Raw genomic sequence first — 18,581 nt, 5'->3', positions numbered from 1 at the left:
AACGAATTTTCTTTTTTTTTTTTCGTGAACTCTCCGTTTAGTGGTTCAGCATGTGAAGCGGAGCAGAAGTGCGCTGAAGTGAGCATGTTAAAGAGCACAGTCATGCCCACAAACACACTGAGAGCATTTCTATGAACAGGAAACTCTGATCCCTCAGCCCGCCAGACTGTCTGCCTCTGAAGAAGATTCATTACTTAATACGCACTTACTGTGCAAAAGAGGCAAACACAGCCAAGAGCAACAGAACGAGAAACAACCAGAATAAGAGCGAATGAAAAGCTGAAAGCAGGGGTTTCTGGATGCGCTCACTCAAGTCTTTTCTGTGTTCAATTGTGTGCATTGTGCTCCTCCTGGCCAAAGGGCAAGCACTCCTGCAGAGTATTAAAGGCAGGAGAAATGGAGAACCACTGTCTTCCATGGCAGGGTGAGACTCGAACTGTGATTTCCTCTTAAACCACAATCAAACTGAAAGAGAACTGGGAAAAGCTACCCAAAAAACAGGATACAGAAGTTAGGGCTAGGTACTGACACAAATTTCACAATTCGATTCGATTTCGATTCACAAGCTTGCAATTCGATTCGATTTCGATTACGATTTGATTCGATTCAATATTGATTATTTTGGATATCAGGTACAATACATGGCAAATTTTCTCAAGGAAAACAAATCTCTTAACCAATGCTGTAAACTATGGGAGTCAGTTGTATCATTAAAATTGTTTCATTAGCCTACTATAGCCTAATATTAAAGGTAAAGATTAACTGATTTGTATACAAACAATTACACTTTTATTTATTTTTCTAATAATAAAGTTATATGAAATATAAATATTTAAATGGTGGCTGTCATAAAAACTTGCCAGATTTATTCAAACATGCATTAAATATTGAAAAACATAAAATAATTATAAAATAACATAAAATGCATATGTAATATGGTGCATATATTTAGCAAAATGCTCCTCTCTCGAGTTAATTTTTCTAGCCGACTAACGAGTTCATGGTCACTGGATATGGTTTTTCTGAGGTAAATGTGACGTCACATGACATTGTTTACAAGCTGTTTCACTGACGTCTTTCCTCGGTTGAAACAATGATTGAGCGATTCCATGTGACAACAAGGATTTCGATAAGTTATACTCTATCTTTTAACACACTTTCAGATGCTCATTCATGTTTATTTCACGCTGTAACTGGTAATATTAAGGCAGAAGAGAAGATTATGTGTGCTCCACGCTGCTGTTTCTCTTGAGCTGAGCCAGAGCGATCTCACGCCACAGCGCCAAAACGGTATTTATGTTTTTGAATTTCGTAAGAAAATGGACGTAATTTGAAATCTGAGACTTTGTTTCATATCAATAGTAACAAAGCACAAAGATTATTGCGTTTATTGGATGGGATGCGCGCTATAATGTTCCATTCATTCATCAACTGAAAACAGGATGACTAATCGATTCCTGGGATTTAAGAAGCGATATCGGTTAGTAAAAATGAGAATCGATTAAAATCGAGAAATCAATATTTTTTACCCAGCCCTAACAGAAGTGGATTGTGACCTCTCGAACTCCTCAGCTCTTCATTCTGGGCCCTGACGGAGTAAAATACTTGTTCTTTATTCATTCCTTTCATTTATCAGTGTCTTTAATGATGAATGTTGTGCGATAAGGAAACCTGTGAATGAGTTCCAACCGTCACAGTCTTGAGTCTCAGTCACTTCACATTGACAGTGACAATTCTCGCTCTGACAGAGAAATGGCTCAATTGACTAGATTCTGAGTGAACATCTTTCCTTTAGTCAATCATGGCAGAAACACAAGTTAGTCTCAGACTCTTACTACATGCACTATGGATAATTTACACAACATTTGATATTTACTGCACAACCAAGTGGCAAGGGGTTTCTGAAAAATCTCAATCTAATTGGCTGGCTGTTTTCTGAATCTGATTTCAAGGACTCAACCTCAGTGCTCTAATATACAAATATGTGTTTACAAACTTCTTATATATTCCCCCCAAAAATCTAAAGACAAATACAACCGTTTTCATAGAGAAAATCAAGTCTTTTAAGATGTTTGTTTTGCACTGTAACATTATTTTTTATGACAATTAAGCACAGTTCTCCAAATTCTCATTAGTTTTATGTTTCCCCCTCATTATTCTGACTGATGATTCTAATTAGATTCTTATTAATATAATACAATTTGTTTTAATGGATTATAGTAACAAATCACAGTAATAAATGTATAGTATGTGAATCAGAATTCATTCTACACAGTACAACACATTACCACTGCAATAATAATTACAATAATACATATTTACACACACACACACTGATTGTAATAACGGAAAATAAGATGCAATTAATAACAAGAAAAAACATGCAGTCACATGCGCTTGATCTGCAATTTTCGATGTCTAACTTCACAATGGAAACATACAGTTTAATTTTAATAAATAAAGTATATAGTCCTATCTACAATCAATAGAAAATTAAACTGAATATATAAATAAATTGATAGTCCTACTGCACGGGTTTTCATAATTATTGCAGATAATATAACAAATAAATAATTATTGATAGGCCTACTTGTTAAAAGGGCTTTGCTTCTCATTTATTAGGCTAGTCTACTGTCAATAATAGAAAAAAAGAATGAATGAATTAAAACAAACAGAATTAATAAATAAATAATAATATTGACACTTGCTTTTCTGTCTCATTATTGCAACATCTCTCTCTCTCTCTCTCTCTCTCTCTCTCTCTCTCTCTCTCTCTCTCTCTCTAATCTCGGTGTTTAAAATCTGCTACAGTCGATGGAAACAGTCAGAATGTTTCAGCAAGTCGTAAGTGTGTCCCAGCATTAGTCTATCAGTGGCTCAAACCTCCATTACTAACTCTAAAATGGCATTTTTGAATTAGCAACGGAGGCATGGGATTAGATGCGTAAACGAAAATAGTCCAACACATAAGACTGTTTTAATGACAAAAACTTCACAAACGTCTAAAAATGCATCATCTGAACAATGTTTCGAGGTGTGGTAACTGTAGTATAAGCGGAATAATTGACTCCGGGCCGTTGAATTATTAGAAAAATAATGCACACCCGAGGTGTAACGGCTTCGCTTCGTGACCGCATTACCACCTCGGGTGTGCATTATTTTTCTAATAATTCAACGGCCCGGAGTCAATTATTCCTTACATATATGCATATTTACATTATTTATGCACACACGTCTGGTTTACTATCTTTGTGGGGACTCTCCATAGACTTAATGGTTTTTATACTGTACAAACTGTACATTCTATCCCCTTACACTAACCCTACCCATCACACACAACTGTCTGCATTTTTACATTTCCAAAAAAACTAATTCTGTATGATTTATAAGCTTGTTTACCCATGGGGACCTCTATTTAGGTCCCCACTGTGACAAGTCCCCATGAGTCTGTGTGCATTCAGGTTAAAGTCCCCACCTGGATAGACAGACAGACAGACAGACAGACAGACAGACAGACAGACACACAGACACACACACACACACACACACACACACACACACACACACACACACACACACACACACACACACACACACACACACACACACACACACACACACACACACACACACACACACACACACACACACACACACACACACACGTATGCATGTACACATACTGATTGCAGTTATGCAAAATTTTGGGAGAAATGTGCTTAACTGTCGTGAATATAGTGTCACAAAAAAAGAAAAAAAAAAGAAAAGAAAAGGTGTTTAACTTCTAAATTTAAAAGCTATTAACTTTTTTGCATTATGCAAGAAGTTTTCTCAACCCTGCACCACAGTCACCTGTGTGTGTGCTGTACTCACTTGAGTGTTTCAGCCAGGTAGAAGCTCTGCTGCACGTCATCATGGTTAGGAGTGCTGGCGTAGACGTCTCTTACTCCGCTGTAACCCCCTTCCAGCCTGCAGTACTTCTCCAGAGCCTGAGATAGAGATATAAATGCACTGTCAGTATCAATGTAATCCCTAGCAACTGCATGTACATTTGATTTTCAGAGACAGAACACCAATGCAAAGGTGTTTAATGGCTCAAAAGAACCCCACTCCCAAGCGGTGTTGGGAAAGTTCACTTTCTGCATGAACTAGTTCATAATTCAGTTTGCAAATTTTAAAATGAACTAGTTCAGTTCATAGTTCATACTTAAAAAATTGTAGTTCATAAAAACTAGTTCATAGTTCTTTTTTTCCATAATTATGTTGCTGCGACCTATTATTTTTCTAAATTATTCCCACAGTCCATATAGAACCACAGACAGCAATTATTCTATCAGCGGGCAAAGTTTGCACAGAAATGTACGATTTTTCCCATCCTCCCCGAAAATGTCATAAAACTCGTTTAAATGATCATACGACGCCTCTTTCTTGTTTTCTGTGTTGCTGACGCATGCGGCGGTGCGACACCGGTGCTGGTGTCGCCAGATTGGGTGTTTTTCCGTTACATATTAAGGCCTGTTTACGGTGGTTTTTCGCTCTATAGAAATCTGGCAATCTATTGAACGAAGTTAAACTGAGAGAGCGTGTCGTTCACAGACACCAGAATGAACGAGTTCACAGTAACGTTCATCAGGCAGGGATACAGTACATTCAGTTCACGTTTGCCCAAAATATGACTATCGCTCAAATGAACGCGTTCAGGCACAACACTGCTTCCAAGTCTATATGACAGGGCTGGGCAATTCTGGCAACGTTTCTGCAGAGTTTAGCTCCGACTCTGATCTAACTCTCAAGTTTTATTCAAAGCTTGGAGTGAGATCACATGCGGTTAGGGGAGGAGCCCTAATGGAGTTTAGTTTCAGATAACATAAGCTAGCCAAACTGAGCCAAAGCTTCTGGCCTGGTTGCAAAGTAGTTGTAGTTTTTGACTGCATCAATAATAATGTAAATGATGGTCTATATATTAAATGTTCTAGCCTAAGAATGTTAGCTTTCTTCCAATTAACCTTCTCCATCACGACGTGTGTTCGCGCGATGTTGTTGGTTACCTAGTAATGAACGCAATCTGGCCGAGATACGTGCAGGAAAGGGAGGAAACTTCACTTTGTGTGCCTGCGCCTCGTATACAACATTATATATAAAGCTTGCATGACAACTTGGTTGGCATTGCCTTTTCAGCGTGAGAAACACACGGTGTGGCGTGTGAGCGTGTGAACTGGTTGAATTGCGTGTGTCTCACGGCCGACGCGTGAGACTTGAGAACCCTGCACCTGCCGGTAGACTCACGCTTTACAATATTCTGGTCTCTAGATATATATCTGGGGCTGCTCCTTCAGTGTAACTCTATGGGAGACTCAGCTTGTTTTATTGACAGTCAGGCATAAATAGCAGGTCCAATCACTCAAAAAAATTAATAGTGTAGCATAGTTTACCTCAAGGAGCCTCATGATTTACAACAGAAAAAAAAAATGTGTGGGACAATTTATGTGCCTAAGTTTAATGCTCAGGATTTAGGTGTTTGTTTGAATACCAAGTTTTAAAATAAATTACTATTATTCAGCAAAGATGCATTCAAATCATCATGTCTATGGTAAGTCCCCATGAAACATGTGCATGTGTTTAGTGATATTTTTTTACATTTTTTTTAACCAAATTTGGAACATATGTGAATACAGTTAAAAACCATTGAATTCTATTTTTGTAATCCATAAACATCAAAGTTAAATAGAAAAAAAATTTAATTTGTTTAAAATTATCCACTTTTCATGCAAGAAACCTCACAACAGTTTATGAAACAGTAATGGGATGTGTCTCTGTAATGGGAAAGCAAATTGTGCCCTATTTGTGAAAAGTCCATAATAGCAATCAAATTATTGGCGTTGTGGCGGCGTAAAGATTGTGTAAAAGAATGTTTTAAGATTTTACAAAGCAGTTTTTGAAGGAAAGAAAGAATCAAGCCTTTCATCCCATAAGAGTTGAGCCAGCACATTTTTACTGAGAGGGGAATAGATGACAGAGGGAGAGCGAGGGAGGAAGAGATGTGATGTATCGCCTAAAGGGACAGACAAATCACAATGGCAATCTGAAGTCATTATGATACAATTACAAGGCTGTGAGATCCTGGTGGTCTCCATTGTCTCTAATCCTGCAATGCTGAAGTGCAGGGAGCGTCTGAGGGCAGGGATAAAGCCTCACTGTGACTCACAGTCTGGCCTACATCCCAGTTTAACCAGTCACGTACTGGTGACATTACATAATAAGTGATGTGTCAAATCCACATGACAGTTCTCACCTGTACCGCCTCCCAGCCCCACTGTCTGTACTTGGGGTCGTGGGTGAACCTCCACATGTACATGTACGTTTCGATGACCTCCGGCCTCAGGATGAAGTACTTCTCATTTTGCCGTGTGGCGATGGCCTCCACGCCGCCGTCGAACCGGAACGCCTCGGGACCCAGCTTCATACCTGAAACATGCATGCCCACAAATTCATCGCTCAAACGTCCATGTAGACAAGGGATTATGGGATTACATTGTTCCTGAGATGAAGAGAAACACTATCAGGATGTGGATGAATGGCTGTGGCATAATCTGGACCTTTGTTAATCTGCGTCTGATAAAAATACCTACGCATTATGAACACGTCGGTGATGACTATGACTGTGTGTGTGTTTAACGATTGCCAGAGGGATTTAAGTGTGTGTGTGTGTGTGTGTTCAGGGTTAACTGGCACTGAGCAGAGTCAACAAAAGAAAATACTTAACTAGTAAAGTAACAAATCTCTTGCCACTGCAAAGATGTGGAAAAATACACATAATCTGTATATAATGAATGTTAGACAAACCTATGCATAAACGTATAATTTAAATATTTACTTAAATATGCTGTTTTGTTTTAATGTCACAATTTTCTACACAAACTCATTACCGTAGTTTAAATAAATAAATAATTCTTATTTCCGTAATTACCATTTTACCTTTGAGTACTTTTGATTTACTGTTATACAGTAATTTGAATAAAAAAAGACATAAAAAATAATAAAATAAAAATGATAATAATAGTAAATAAAAGATAATATAACAAAATAAATACTTTACTACAACAAAAATGTATTCACAATACAATAACGAGAATTAGAATAATTTTTTGCAAACATAATTGGTAGGCAAGAAAAATAGAAAATAAAAATGGTAGAAAATAAGCTTAATTTTCTTTACACAAAACATTACTACTTATTTCAGGGTGTCTGCACTTGCACTGCACTATTCAAACTATAACAAGAAAATGTCTGTATAGTCAAGCATACTTTTTGGGTTTTTTTGCAGGAAACATTTAATATGTGTTGTTTCAGCCTTTTCAAAGCTGTCACTCACTTGTTCGGGAGTAAGACTCATGACACGTGCGGGCGATCTCAGCCGCGAGCTCCATCTGGTGACCCGTCTTATCATCGGGGGCTCCGTCTGCTCCTAAAGCAATCATACCGCCGGCGAAGCAGGTCAGGTGACCCATCTTATGCTCCAGGAGTCCGCCTTTCCATTCTGCGATATACGTCAACCCTCCACTTGACTTCCGGATCAAATTCTTTTCAATCGCCTGCATACGGAACAGAAAATGAAAAGTAGAGGTCACTAAGTTGTTTTCAATGCCAATTTCTTCCCTCTGTGGTTATTTATACTGTGCGGGTTAAAATGAACTTTGTCCTCTTTTGTATTAGGTAAATAAAACAAATGCAAACAAGGGCATTCAAGCTTCGGTGTGATTTCTCTCAAAAGCGCCGTTAGAAGAGTTCAAGGCCCAGAGTAAGGAAGATCATAGCAGATTTCAGGGTCACAGCTGTGCGCCAGCGATGTGTATTTACAGAAACATCACACACATGGAAAATGAGATTCATATCTGTCTGGAAAAGGGCTCCGGTGCATTTGAATGGAAAACTGGAGACTTCATCACCATGGTACCAAAGGAAATAAGTAAAGCATCTGACTCTCTTTTTCTTACATCACACCCTTTGTAATCTTATTTCATCATAACTATGGCATCAGTGTTGTAGAGAAACTGAAAGTAGTAACAGAACTAGCTTACATTTTGTTTGTTTTTGTATGTTGAATAATGTATTGTAGTTGTTCATGTAATGATAGAAATTGTCAATTTTTTTTGTCCACGCTTTATGAAATTATGTTCTAATCGGTTGCATATTATGTCGTGGATATATCCCTCGAATGCATACTGCAGTCCCTTTTGTCTTGCTATCTCAGATATTTCACATGTTCGCCACAAATGACTAATTATCTCATTGGGAATGTCTGACACCGGTGCAAACAAATGTTTGAAGTCGTTTCCCCAAATTCAACTGAAAATGCTACTTTTAATGACAGTCTCAAAATTATTCAACCAAGCCTTGGTGGAATTTGAAGTATACTTGGGATCATTGTACTGTTGTAAGGTCCAATGATGCCCAAACTTCAGCTTCTTCACTTTGTTATGATGTTTTCTCCTAGGATTTCCTGATACTTCACATCAATGCATCTTGCCTTCCACACGCTGCAGGTCTCCAGTGCCGGAATATGCAAAGCAGCCGCAGAGCATCACCGAGCCCCACCGTGCTTAACTGTTGTTCTTTTCAGCATATGCTTCATTCTGCTTCCTCCAGACACACTGTGATCCATAGGGCCGAAAAGTTTTGTTTCATCGCTACACAGAACAGAATCCCAAAACTTCTGTGGCTCATTTATATGATTTTGAGAGACTTTTCTTGTGCTTTTGGGTCAGTAGTGGTGTACATCTTGGAGTTCTGGCATGGAAACCACAAGCGTTTAGTACATGCCTTAATGTGCAAGCTGAAAGCTCAGTGCCTGTTGCCACCAAGTCTTTTAGCAGTCAATCTAGGGTTTTTCTAAACCTGCCTTCTCAGAAATCTTGCTGCAGCCATTGATAGCTTCTTTTTTCTGCCTCGTCCAGGTAGTGTAACCACAGTTCCTTTAACTTTAAACTTGCGAACGATGCTTCCAATGGTGTCTCTAGGAACATTTCTTCTCTCAACTTTTTTGAGCATTCTTTTAACTTATCTTTTGAGCCATATTTCTAACATGCAGTCAAATGTGACACTCAACAAACCTAGCCAGTTCAGATATATAATGTGTTCTAGCTCAAGCACACCTGGTGCAACTATTGAAGCCCTTGATTAGTTGCATCATGTGTGCTGGAGACAACACCCATTTTGCAGATTTGTGTCGTTGTGAGAAATGAATAATTTTGAGAATGCAGAAGTCATTAAAAAAATGCATTTTCAGTTTAATTTGGGGAAACCATTTTTTCAACATTTGTTGTGTTGAGCTATTTCAATAACTTTTGTTTGATTTGTTCATTGCAAACAGCTGAAAGTCTGTAAATCTGAAAGCAATTGGGGTTGAATAATTTTGATTACAACCATATTCCAATGAGTTTTCCTAGTTTGTAGCTTGGAATGCTAGTTGTAAAGTAGCTCCCCCAACACTGTTATGCACAAAAATGAAGACTTTAGCATTTAGCATTGCTTAAACAGGAACTCAATCTACTGCGATACGTCAACAGTCATTGCCGTAATGTACTTATTTTTCCCAATGGTGCAAATAACTGAATGCTACAGCTGAGAAGTGTGGATGAAAGGAGATGATTGAGCACCCTATGGTTAGTGAGATAAATTAGGTGAAATCAGGCAGTATAGAGAGAATTAAAGGCCTGATAAAAAGCTTTATATAGTGGTAATGAATGCCTGGGTAAAATGGTGGACACAATGGCAATTTTATAAGCCCTCTCTGAAGGTGACCGAAATAATGCACTTTTCTTTTCTTGGATGATTGGCCTGGAGTTCAATGTGTGTGTGTGTGTTTGAGTCACTCCAGGGAGCCACCCAGACAGACGGCCAGAGGGACAACATTATCTTAGTCAGGTTGAGATGGTCCTCTCTAATGAAAGTGAGGATTGAGTTTGTGGTCTGTAACAATCAGTCTGCACCAGCTTTCCAAAGCTCTCACGGACAGCTTCAGCAGAACACTGGTGGCAGCACACACACACACACACACACACACACACACACACACACACACACACACACACACACACACACACACACACACACACACACACACACACACACACACACACACACACACACACACACTTTACACGAGAACGATTCCGGGTGAAAACGTAAAAATATTTTATCGGATGTGCCTTTCGTTTACACGGTGACGGCGTTTTTGGGGCTTAAAAACGCAAAAAAGTGAAGCCACCCACCAGAGTGGAAATCTTAAAAACGCTCCACCGTCGCGTTCCCGTCTAAAGGGTAAAAACCCTAATCTGCTCACTGTGGCTGTCGTCGCGTACGCGTTTACGTCACAGGCATGCGCCAGTACAGGAAAATAACAACCAACATGTCGGATTATTTCCATACGTCGGACCTTCAAGTTGCCCTAGCGGCTCTGATAAACGTACAAGAGTCTTTTTGCTGTTCGCTTCGCCATGTTTTGATGTCGCACTACTAGGGAGAGAAGTAGAAGGAAGGTTGTACGCAGGCGCGCGGACTTGGTGTTGTTGTGTGTCAGTGCTTCACATTGCCCCCTAGCGCCTGGAGTGCATACTACATCGAATTTCACACACTTTTGCGTCACCGTAAGCACGCAGATTTCCCCCCAATAACGCTCTTCTAAACGCAGAATAAAAAGTGATAACGCAACCCCACTTTTGCGTTGTATAAACATAGCCACAGACAGAGACACAGATGAACACTGAAGAGGAATTCCAACACCTGAAAACATGCAGAAGACACATTTCTAGATGTTCAAGCTAAGGGCAATAAGAAAAACAAACATTTGCAATGCAGATTCTTTCCTGAAAATACTGGACATGGAAACTTGAGGGGAAACATTCAACAATACAGAACTAGCACTAAATAAACTTTAGTCCGACTAGATATTAGATTTAATTTGTGAATGACAATTGAGCCGTAAGAATAGATATTCAGTTTTATTTTAGTTTTTTGTTGTAGTTTGTTTTATTGAAGTGTATCCGGATCTCTCTACCAAAAAAACAAAAAAAACAAACAGACATGAGAATTGAATTGAAATTGAGCTTGCGAAAACAAGATGCAGAATTGAATATAAGGACATACAGTATAAATAAAATGAAAGCCTTGTATTTTTAAATAATACTTATGAATTTCTTATGAACTTATAGTATGAATTTCCCATAAACAGACATATTAAAATATTTTAAATATTTTCATTATATTTAATAAATTACCTTTCATTTTATGGACCACAGTGGAAGAACAGTTAGTTTCATAAAATGCACTACCCATTTAAAATAGAGAAAACCTTCAAAATACATCCAGGAGATTCATTTATTTAAAAAAAATAAAAAATAATAGTGTGTGAAAATTCAGGTGATAGTTCATGAGAAAATCAGGAGGAGTGTTAATTGTTTTGACAGTTCTGGACTCAGTTAAAACTGTTAAACCTAAACAAAATGTATTCTACATTTCAGGAAATAAACAGGCATAATTAGCCAAAATTAATTACGTAATTATGTTTTATTGCATACTTGTATTGGAATAAATAACTTTGAATTTAGGCATCAACTAAAACCACAATTGTTTACTAATTTAAGTAAAATTGTAACAATTTTGTTTCCTCACTATTTTGCTGACACAAATCCCTTAAGGCATCCTGCAAGAAACATGGATGTCTAGTCAGCAGCGGTCCGGCCATTTGATCAAATCGCCAATAGAATGTAACATTTCTCTGGTCTTTTTCTCTCTGTAAAAAATGGACTTTACCTGCAGGGCATCGTAGTAGAGCTTCTTTCCCTCCTCGTCACTTTTGTCTGACATGATCCAGGCCTTCAGCAGGTACTCGTAGAAACTGTCCCCCAAGCCTCCAACTGAGACGTGATCTGCAACACAGCGAAAATGCCAGAGTGTGTGTGTGTGTGAAAAATCCCGTCCTACATTCATCTATAGTCTGACTGCATTAAATAGAACTGCACACAATTCTTAGATATGAAATGTGCGCACACGGTACGAGAGAGCAAGAGAAGCGCTCTCATCTCAGTAAGTTTGTATGGTAAAACATGTTCGGAATTACACAAATATCAAGATAGAGTGAACCTGGAGCACTTCACATTCACAATACATGTTAAAAGAGTAGTAGTAATCGTAATAGATGCTTAATGCCATGCCAAAAACATACATAGACATGCCATAAATAACATACTAGAATGAATAAAAGGTTACAAACAACAAATAATCCTCATTCAGAAAAAAAAAATCTTATTTTTCTACTGTGATACAAATTTTTTTCTAAAAGGTCTTTATGATAATTATAATAAACTGTATAATTATGATATTTGGAATAGTTATACATTTCCATCTGAGCAGCAGTAGTACTTTGTTTAGGATTATTATTTTTAAAATAATTTTGAATATTAAAAGGTAAAATCTGATGTTTTATCAGACTTTTTTTTATTTTTACATTTATATACCCATGACAGAGGGTCATGTGACAGAAAATATACGGTACGGGAGTTCAGGGGTTTCTTCTTAAAGTCTGAACCATTTTCATATTTTGTTAAGTAGGCCTTTCTACTAAAAACAAACAAACAAAGTACATAATAAGCAAAACACTCAAACACGCACATCAACCCGATCTTGTATCACATCACGATATTTAGCGTTCATGTAAACTACAATACATTCAGATTCATCAATCGGAATTTATTCAGTCCGATTAAAACAAAAGTTGTGCATGAAAACATATCCAGTCTCTGCGGAGTTGCCAGTTATGCCGGTCTCTCCAGCTCTTAACGATGTGCTTTTGGATGGTTAGATACATGGGCTAATGTAGAAAAAAAAATATTTAAGATAATTCTGGGATTAATATATTCTGGAAATCCTGCTTTTTTGTCATTAAGGGAAATCATCTTGTCTAAGGTTTACAAATTTGACTGGAAAATCCTAAATGTTTTTTTCCCCCTCTTTTGTATTTGATTGCATTGCATATTGTATGTTCAGGGGTGACAGATTGATAAGCAGACATGGTATTTATGACTGGATGTGACTTTTTATACTTTGCGGTAAAAATGGCTCTCCTTTTTTTGTCCTAAAAACTTTGTCCTATCAGTGAGACTCTCAAGATAAAAATAGTGAAGACCACTGCCGTCTTTGGCGGGATAGAGAAGCAACTTGCACGGACCACAGTCCGCTATTTGAGGACCCCTGGCCTAGAACACCCTAGCAACCATTTAGAAAAGCCTAGCAACCATTTAGAACACCCTAGAAACCATTAAAAAAAGCCTAGCAACCACCTAGAACACCCTAGAAACCATTTTAAAAAACCTAACAACCACCTAGAACAGCCTAGCAACCACCTAGAACACTGTAATTGATAATCAGATTCATTCAAAAAAAGTTTCTCAATTCATTTCAAGTCACATTTCCTTTTTAATTATTATGAAGCAATGCATCACTATGCAAATGCTGTCATCACTGAGTGGCCCAAAGTGACAGACCGTTTACAGCATTCTCAAATGTGTGAATTTCATTTAGCAAAACGGACTGATGGACGGATAGGGCTATTATTGATTTTACAGATGAATTGTGTGAAATTTGTGAAGGTTTAAGACATTTAAAGATGAGACATTAGCATAAATTTATGAAATTGCATAATCTTTAGAATGATTAATTCCTTTGAATACAATAAATATATAGTGACTAAAACATATCTAAATTGGTTTGGAAAATGAAAAGGGTCTGACCAGCACTTCTGATATAAATTAAAATGGATATAAATATGAGGCTGATGTAGCACAATTAGCTGTAAATGTTGGTTATTGCACATTTTAAAACCATAAGTATCGGCTATTAGCGGGTCATTTTTATTCACTGGCCCCTGGTGCACATTTTGGCCCATGAGCTGCATAATTTAAATATCCCTGAGGAAGATTAACAAAAACCTAATTCAGAAATTCAGCTGAGTGCATAGCGAGTACCATAAAAACCCCTTAGACAATTGAAATAAGACTTTAAACTAAAGCAAAATGCTTGTTTTTCCCTTCCTGTGCATTTACCCTGAACAGTAGCTCAGCAGTGTATTTTCTACGGCTGTCTGCGCTGTGGCTCCATTTCTCTTGACAAATCTATCACACAAACAAGTGCTTAATGAGGTATAAATATTCATGAGATTGATCATCAATCAGACAATCACACAACAGTGGTGCTCCTCGACCCACAGATTCTCATCTCTCACACACAGTGGACTGGACAGCACTGAAGCTCACCGCACCACCTGGAAAAACACACACACACGCACGCACACACACATTTGCGCCCACTTTCAAGGCATTTGGTAAACTAGATTTAAACACCTTCTGAAGAAAAAGTGAATGATTGGTTTGGAAAGTTTGGGGTCAGTAAGATTTTTTTATGTTTCTGAAAGAAGTCTCTTATGTTCACCAAGGCTGAAAAAACAGTAAAATTGGGAAATATGACTTTTAATATATTTTAAAATATAAGGCATTTTGTGATGGTAAAGCTGCATTTTCAGCATCATTACTCATTCTTATATGCTGATTTGCTGCTCAAGACACATTTTTTGTATTAAAAGTTCAAAAGAACAGCATTTATTCACAGATTGTGTCTTTGCTATATGTTTTTATTTAATGCATCCTTGCAGAATAAAGGTATTAATTTCTATTTAAAAAATATATTATTTGTTTTGAGTCATATGTCTGAGTGTAGACAAGAGCCGTGTCTCTCGAAGTGCTTAATTTATTTGAATGGGAGGTTATTTCATTACTCTTGCAGTGCAGACACAGAAGCAGGTATTGAATTCTCAAAAGAAAGTCTTTAAAAGATTTTAGCAGGAGGTCATTGATACTCGTGGCAGACTGGATTTGCCCGCGGGCCCGATTTTGAACAGCTTTGTGCTGATTTAACTTCTTAGTCACATAAGATGGCTTTTCCCCACTGCTGTAATATTAGCTGAACACAGATCTCATAGAAACTCCAAACTCTCCTGCGCTGTTGGTATGAGGGTTTGGTTGTGAAAAGGAGATGTGAGGTCTTCTGTTGGTAAAAGCTTGACAGCTGGAAACAGGAGTTTTAATGTCAGCTCTTGACGTGCTTCCTGAGCAAAACCTGAAGACCAGCTGAGCTTATTACCCAAGTCTCTCTGTACAGCACTGAAGCACACAGAGCAGCCCCGAAACACACCATATCCAATATACACACATTTTGTTCTTAGCCACAACCCTTACTGAAAGCAAAATGTGAAGTGACAAATTTACAAAATGTATTTTGTCTTTCACAGCATGACATGAGGGTGAATGCACGATTGTAATTATTATTATTTTTTAATTTTGGATACAATACTCCTTTAAAGGAATAGTTCACCAAAACATTACGATTCTGCCATTATTTACTCACCCTTATTTTGTTCCAAACCCGAATGACTTTTACTTCTGTGGAACTCAAAATAATTGGAAGGATGTCAACGTTTTCACACACACACACACACACACACACACACACACACACACACACACACACACACACACACACACACACACACACACACACACACACACACACACACACACACACACACACACACACACACACACACACACACACACACACACACAGATTTAGAAAAAAAAAACATGGGTCAGTAAATCACATTCTTTGGAGTAAATTAAGTCATTATAATAGCCTAAATTCTAATGAAAACTAAAATTTGAAAAAAATAATTAATTAAAATAATATTTTTATTTACTATTTGTAGCAAATTTATCCATTTTAAAATGTACAAATATTATTTCAATACATTTTTAAAAATATTTAGAATTAGAATAAACAATAAGAATAAATTCTTTATAATAATACTAATGAAAAGAGTGCTATAATTCAGTCTCCTATGAGGTTTTAATCCGTTGACGTCACCTTAGAAAACAGCGTGCTATGTTCTGGAACTTTTGTCAAGTTGCACATATGAAGCTAAACTGGAAGAGAGAAACTGATTTGAAACATTGTGAGAATTCCTGACCATGTAAAACTAAGTTAATGCACAAGTATGAGAAACAGAGGAAGGGTAAAAGGAGGGTAGACGGTGGACTATATAGGATGGTTGCTTCATGTTGTCGTTTCATTACGGTCCACCCTGGAGCGACTAGCTGCTAAAAACCTAAACATGACAACTGACCCATATGGAAAGCCCTTCAGGACTGTTCTGGGCTACTTGTGTGAAATAAAAAGACTGACAGCTATTTTTAAATGCAGCTGTACGTTATCATCCCATCTTCCCTGCGGCCTGCTGCCATCTCAGATCTTTTTTGTTTACGATCATCTAACAAATGACTTTTGTCAAAGCGAAAAAAAGGACCAAAAAAAGAAAGCTCGTTTCGGATTGCTTCATTCTGACATCTCAAAAGCCTCGCTCAGTGGCGACGTTCCTCCATCAGAGTTTGTGCTCCTGTGTTATCCTGACTACACACACTGCAGTAACTTTGTTCTCCTCCGGCTCTTCATCATCAAGCGTCTGCATCATCGCTGACCATGAAGTTGAGACAGCACTGCTCTCCAGACTAAGCCGCCAATAAATCCCTCAGAGCGAGGACGGCACGAAAGCCGCCTAACACTGCAGAGCAGGCATCACTGAAGTCGTCATTCCGGTTGCCTCGAGACCAGCAGAAAACAGCCCAAACTATTGATGTACGCGTCATCTAGAGGATGAACGCAAGGAGACGAGTGTGTATACTTCTGTTTGTGTTGCATAATTAACCCATAAAGCACGATGAAGATGAGATGTGGTGAGAGAGTCGTGCCACTTCTCGACAGTTTCAGGGTTGCCAGCTGTCTCGCCTCAGCCTCAAACGGCATTGAAACGTCTGATCCAGATTACGCCCAAAAATGTCAAAAGCGGGCTGAAATCGACAGCTCCAGACAGAAATGCAAAGTTTCTATCAGTCTGCTGGCAAGCAAAGTCATGTTTACAAGTTCCCAGGCTCCTACAAGAACAACTTGTCACTGGTTTTGCCAAAGTTTGAGTGGTTCATGGTTTCAAAGTTTTGAAAGAAATTCAAGAGTTCCAGAAAATAACATCCTGCTTTGCCGTTTTGCGACCAGATTTACACGACCTATGTCAAACACAAACTGTGGTTGGTTATTTTATATGTACTGCAGGTCATTTTTGTCTATATACACTAGGAGGTTGTGTCCAGAAAAACCTGCAATCTGGAAATCTATAATCGGGTTTGTTGAAAATAACGCATAAAACAGAGTTTAATTTTTGACATGCCTACAGAGAAAGGCTTACCAAAACAAAGTTCCTGGGATGTCACTTTTCACATTTTCAGGGTTGGTAGATGCACCGGGGACCCAATTATTGCACTTAATTCAGATTTTCATGATATGTCACCTTTAATAACTCATTCAAATGATAAGCTTTCGTAATGGCGCAAGCCGTGCAGCACAGCAACTGATTCACATCACCTCCCAAAGTTCAGTCTCTGTCAATCCACAACAAATATTGTCTTGAATCGGCCTTTGAGTGTCACCGTGAGAGTATTTCAAAGACAAAAACTTCCAATTGCCGCTCATTTTAAATCATGACATTTCTGGGAAAACTGGCGACTTCTTTGACATACAGTGTTAGCAGTGGGGATTTCTTTAAGACTGCGAGGGAAACTCGGATTCCCCTATAATGTTAAAAAATTAATGGTCAAATATGTACTATTGTGTTAATATTTTATTGACTAAAAATGCGTTAGAACACGTTCATCTCGAAGACGAGTTGGTTCAGAATCAGCTTCATATTGCAGATCGGCTGACTCGATTTCCTTCTCATTCATTCCCGGAGCGTCACAGTGCATTTCCCTGTTGAAGCCGAGCTTCCGGTGACTGCAGTGGCGCTGCTTTAATCAGTTTTTTTTCACTGCTTCAAAACTAAATGGTCATTGGATAAATCTGCAATTATGCCCCGCCCACCGATGCTCAGTTTCTCTGGGGTGAATGGAGGAGTGGGCGAGGCTGGACTCCAGGCTTCTGCGTGATGATTGGAGGGTCTGTTGTGAATGGAGGAGTGGGCGGGGCTGGACTCCAGGCTTCCGCGTGATGATTGGAGGGTCTGTTGTGAATGGAGGAGTGGGTGGGGCTGGACTCCAGGCTTCTGCGTGATGATTGGAGGGTCTGTTGTGAATGGAGGAGTGGGTGGGGCTGGACTCCAGGCTTCCGCGTGATGATTGGAGGGTCTGTTGTGAATGGAGGAGTGGGCTGGGCTGGACTCCGGGCTTCTGCGTGATGATTGGAGGGTCTGTTGCGAATGGAGGAGTGGGCGGGGCTGGACTCCGGGCTTCTGCGTGATGATTGGAGGGTCTGTTGTGAATGGAGGAGTGGGCGGGGCTGGACTCCAGACTTCTGCGTGATGATTGGAGGGTCTGTTGTGAATGGAGGAGTGGGCGGGGCTGGACTCCGGGCTTCTGCGTGATGTTTGGACAGTCTGTTGTGAATGGAGGAGTGGGCGGGGCTGGACTCCGGGCTTCTGCGTGATGATT

At 38.8% G+C, this 18,581-nt stretch overlaps 1 protein-coding gene across 1 annotated transcript in view; it reads right to left on the bottom strand.

The window, feature by feature from the left end:
* Positions 1-18,581, bottom strand: part of man1a1 (mannosidase, alpha, class 1A, member 1) — a 142,675-nt gene that overhangs the window by 10,443 nt on the left and 113,651 nt on the right. Inside the window, exons 8-11 of the mRNA XM_077247081.1 lie at positions 11,812-11,927; positions 7,373-7,592; positions 6,293-6,465; positions 3,874-3,989 (exon numbers count right to left, since the gene is read on the bottom strand). Coding sequence (XP_077103196.1) covers positions 3,874-3,989; positions 6,293-6,465; positions 7,373-7,592; positions 11,812-11,927 — 625 coding nt within the window. The remainder of the gene's footprint in view (positions 1-3,873; positions 3,990-6,292; positions 6,466-7,372; positions 7,593-11,811; positions 11,928-18,581) is intronic.

The sequence above is a fragment of the Siphateles boraxobius genome, unplaced genomic scaffold (genome assembly GCF_051911475.1).
Source record: "Siphateles boraxobius isolate OS27281-9 unplaced genomic scaffold, OSU_SipBor_1 105, whole genome shotgun sequence".
Taxonomy (NCBI): domain Eukaryota; kingdom Metazoa; phylum Chordata; class Actinopteri; order Cypriniformes; family Leuciscidae; genus Siphateles; species Siphateles boraxobius.
The sequence above is the reverse complement of the archived record's forward strand: the minus strand, read 5'-3'. Positions and strand labels throughout refer to the sequence as shown.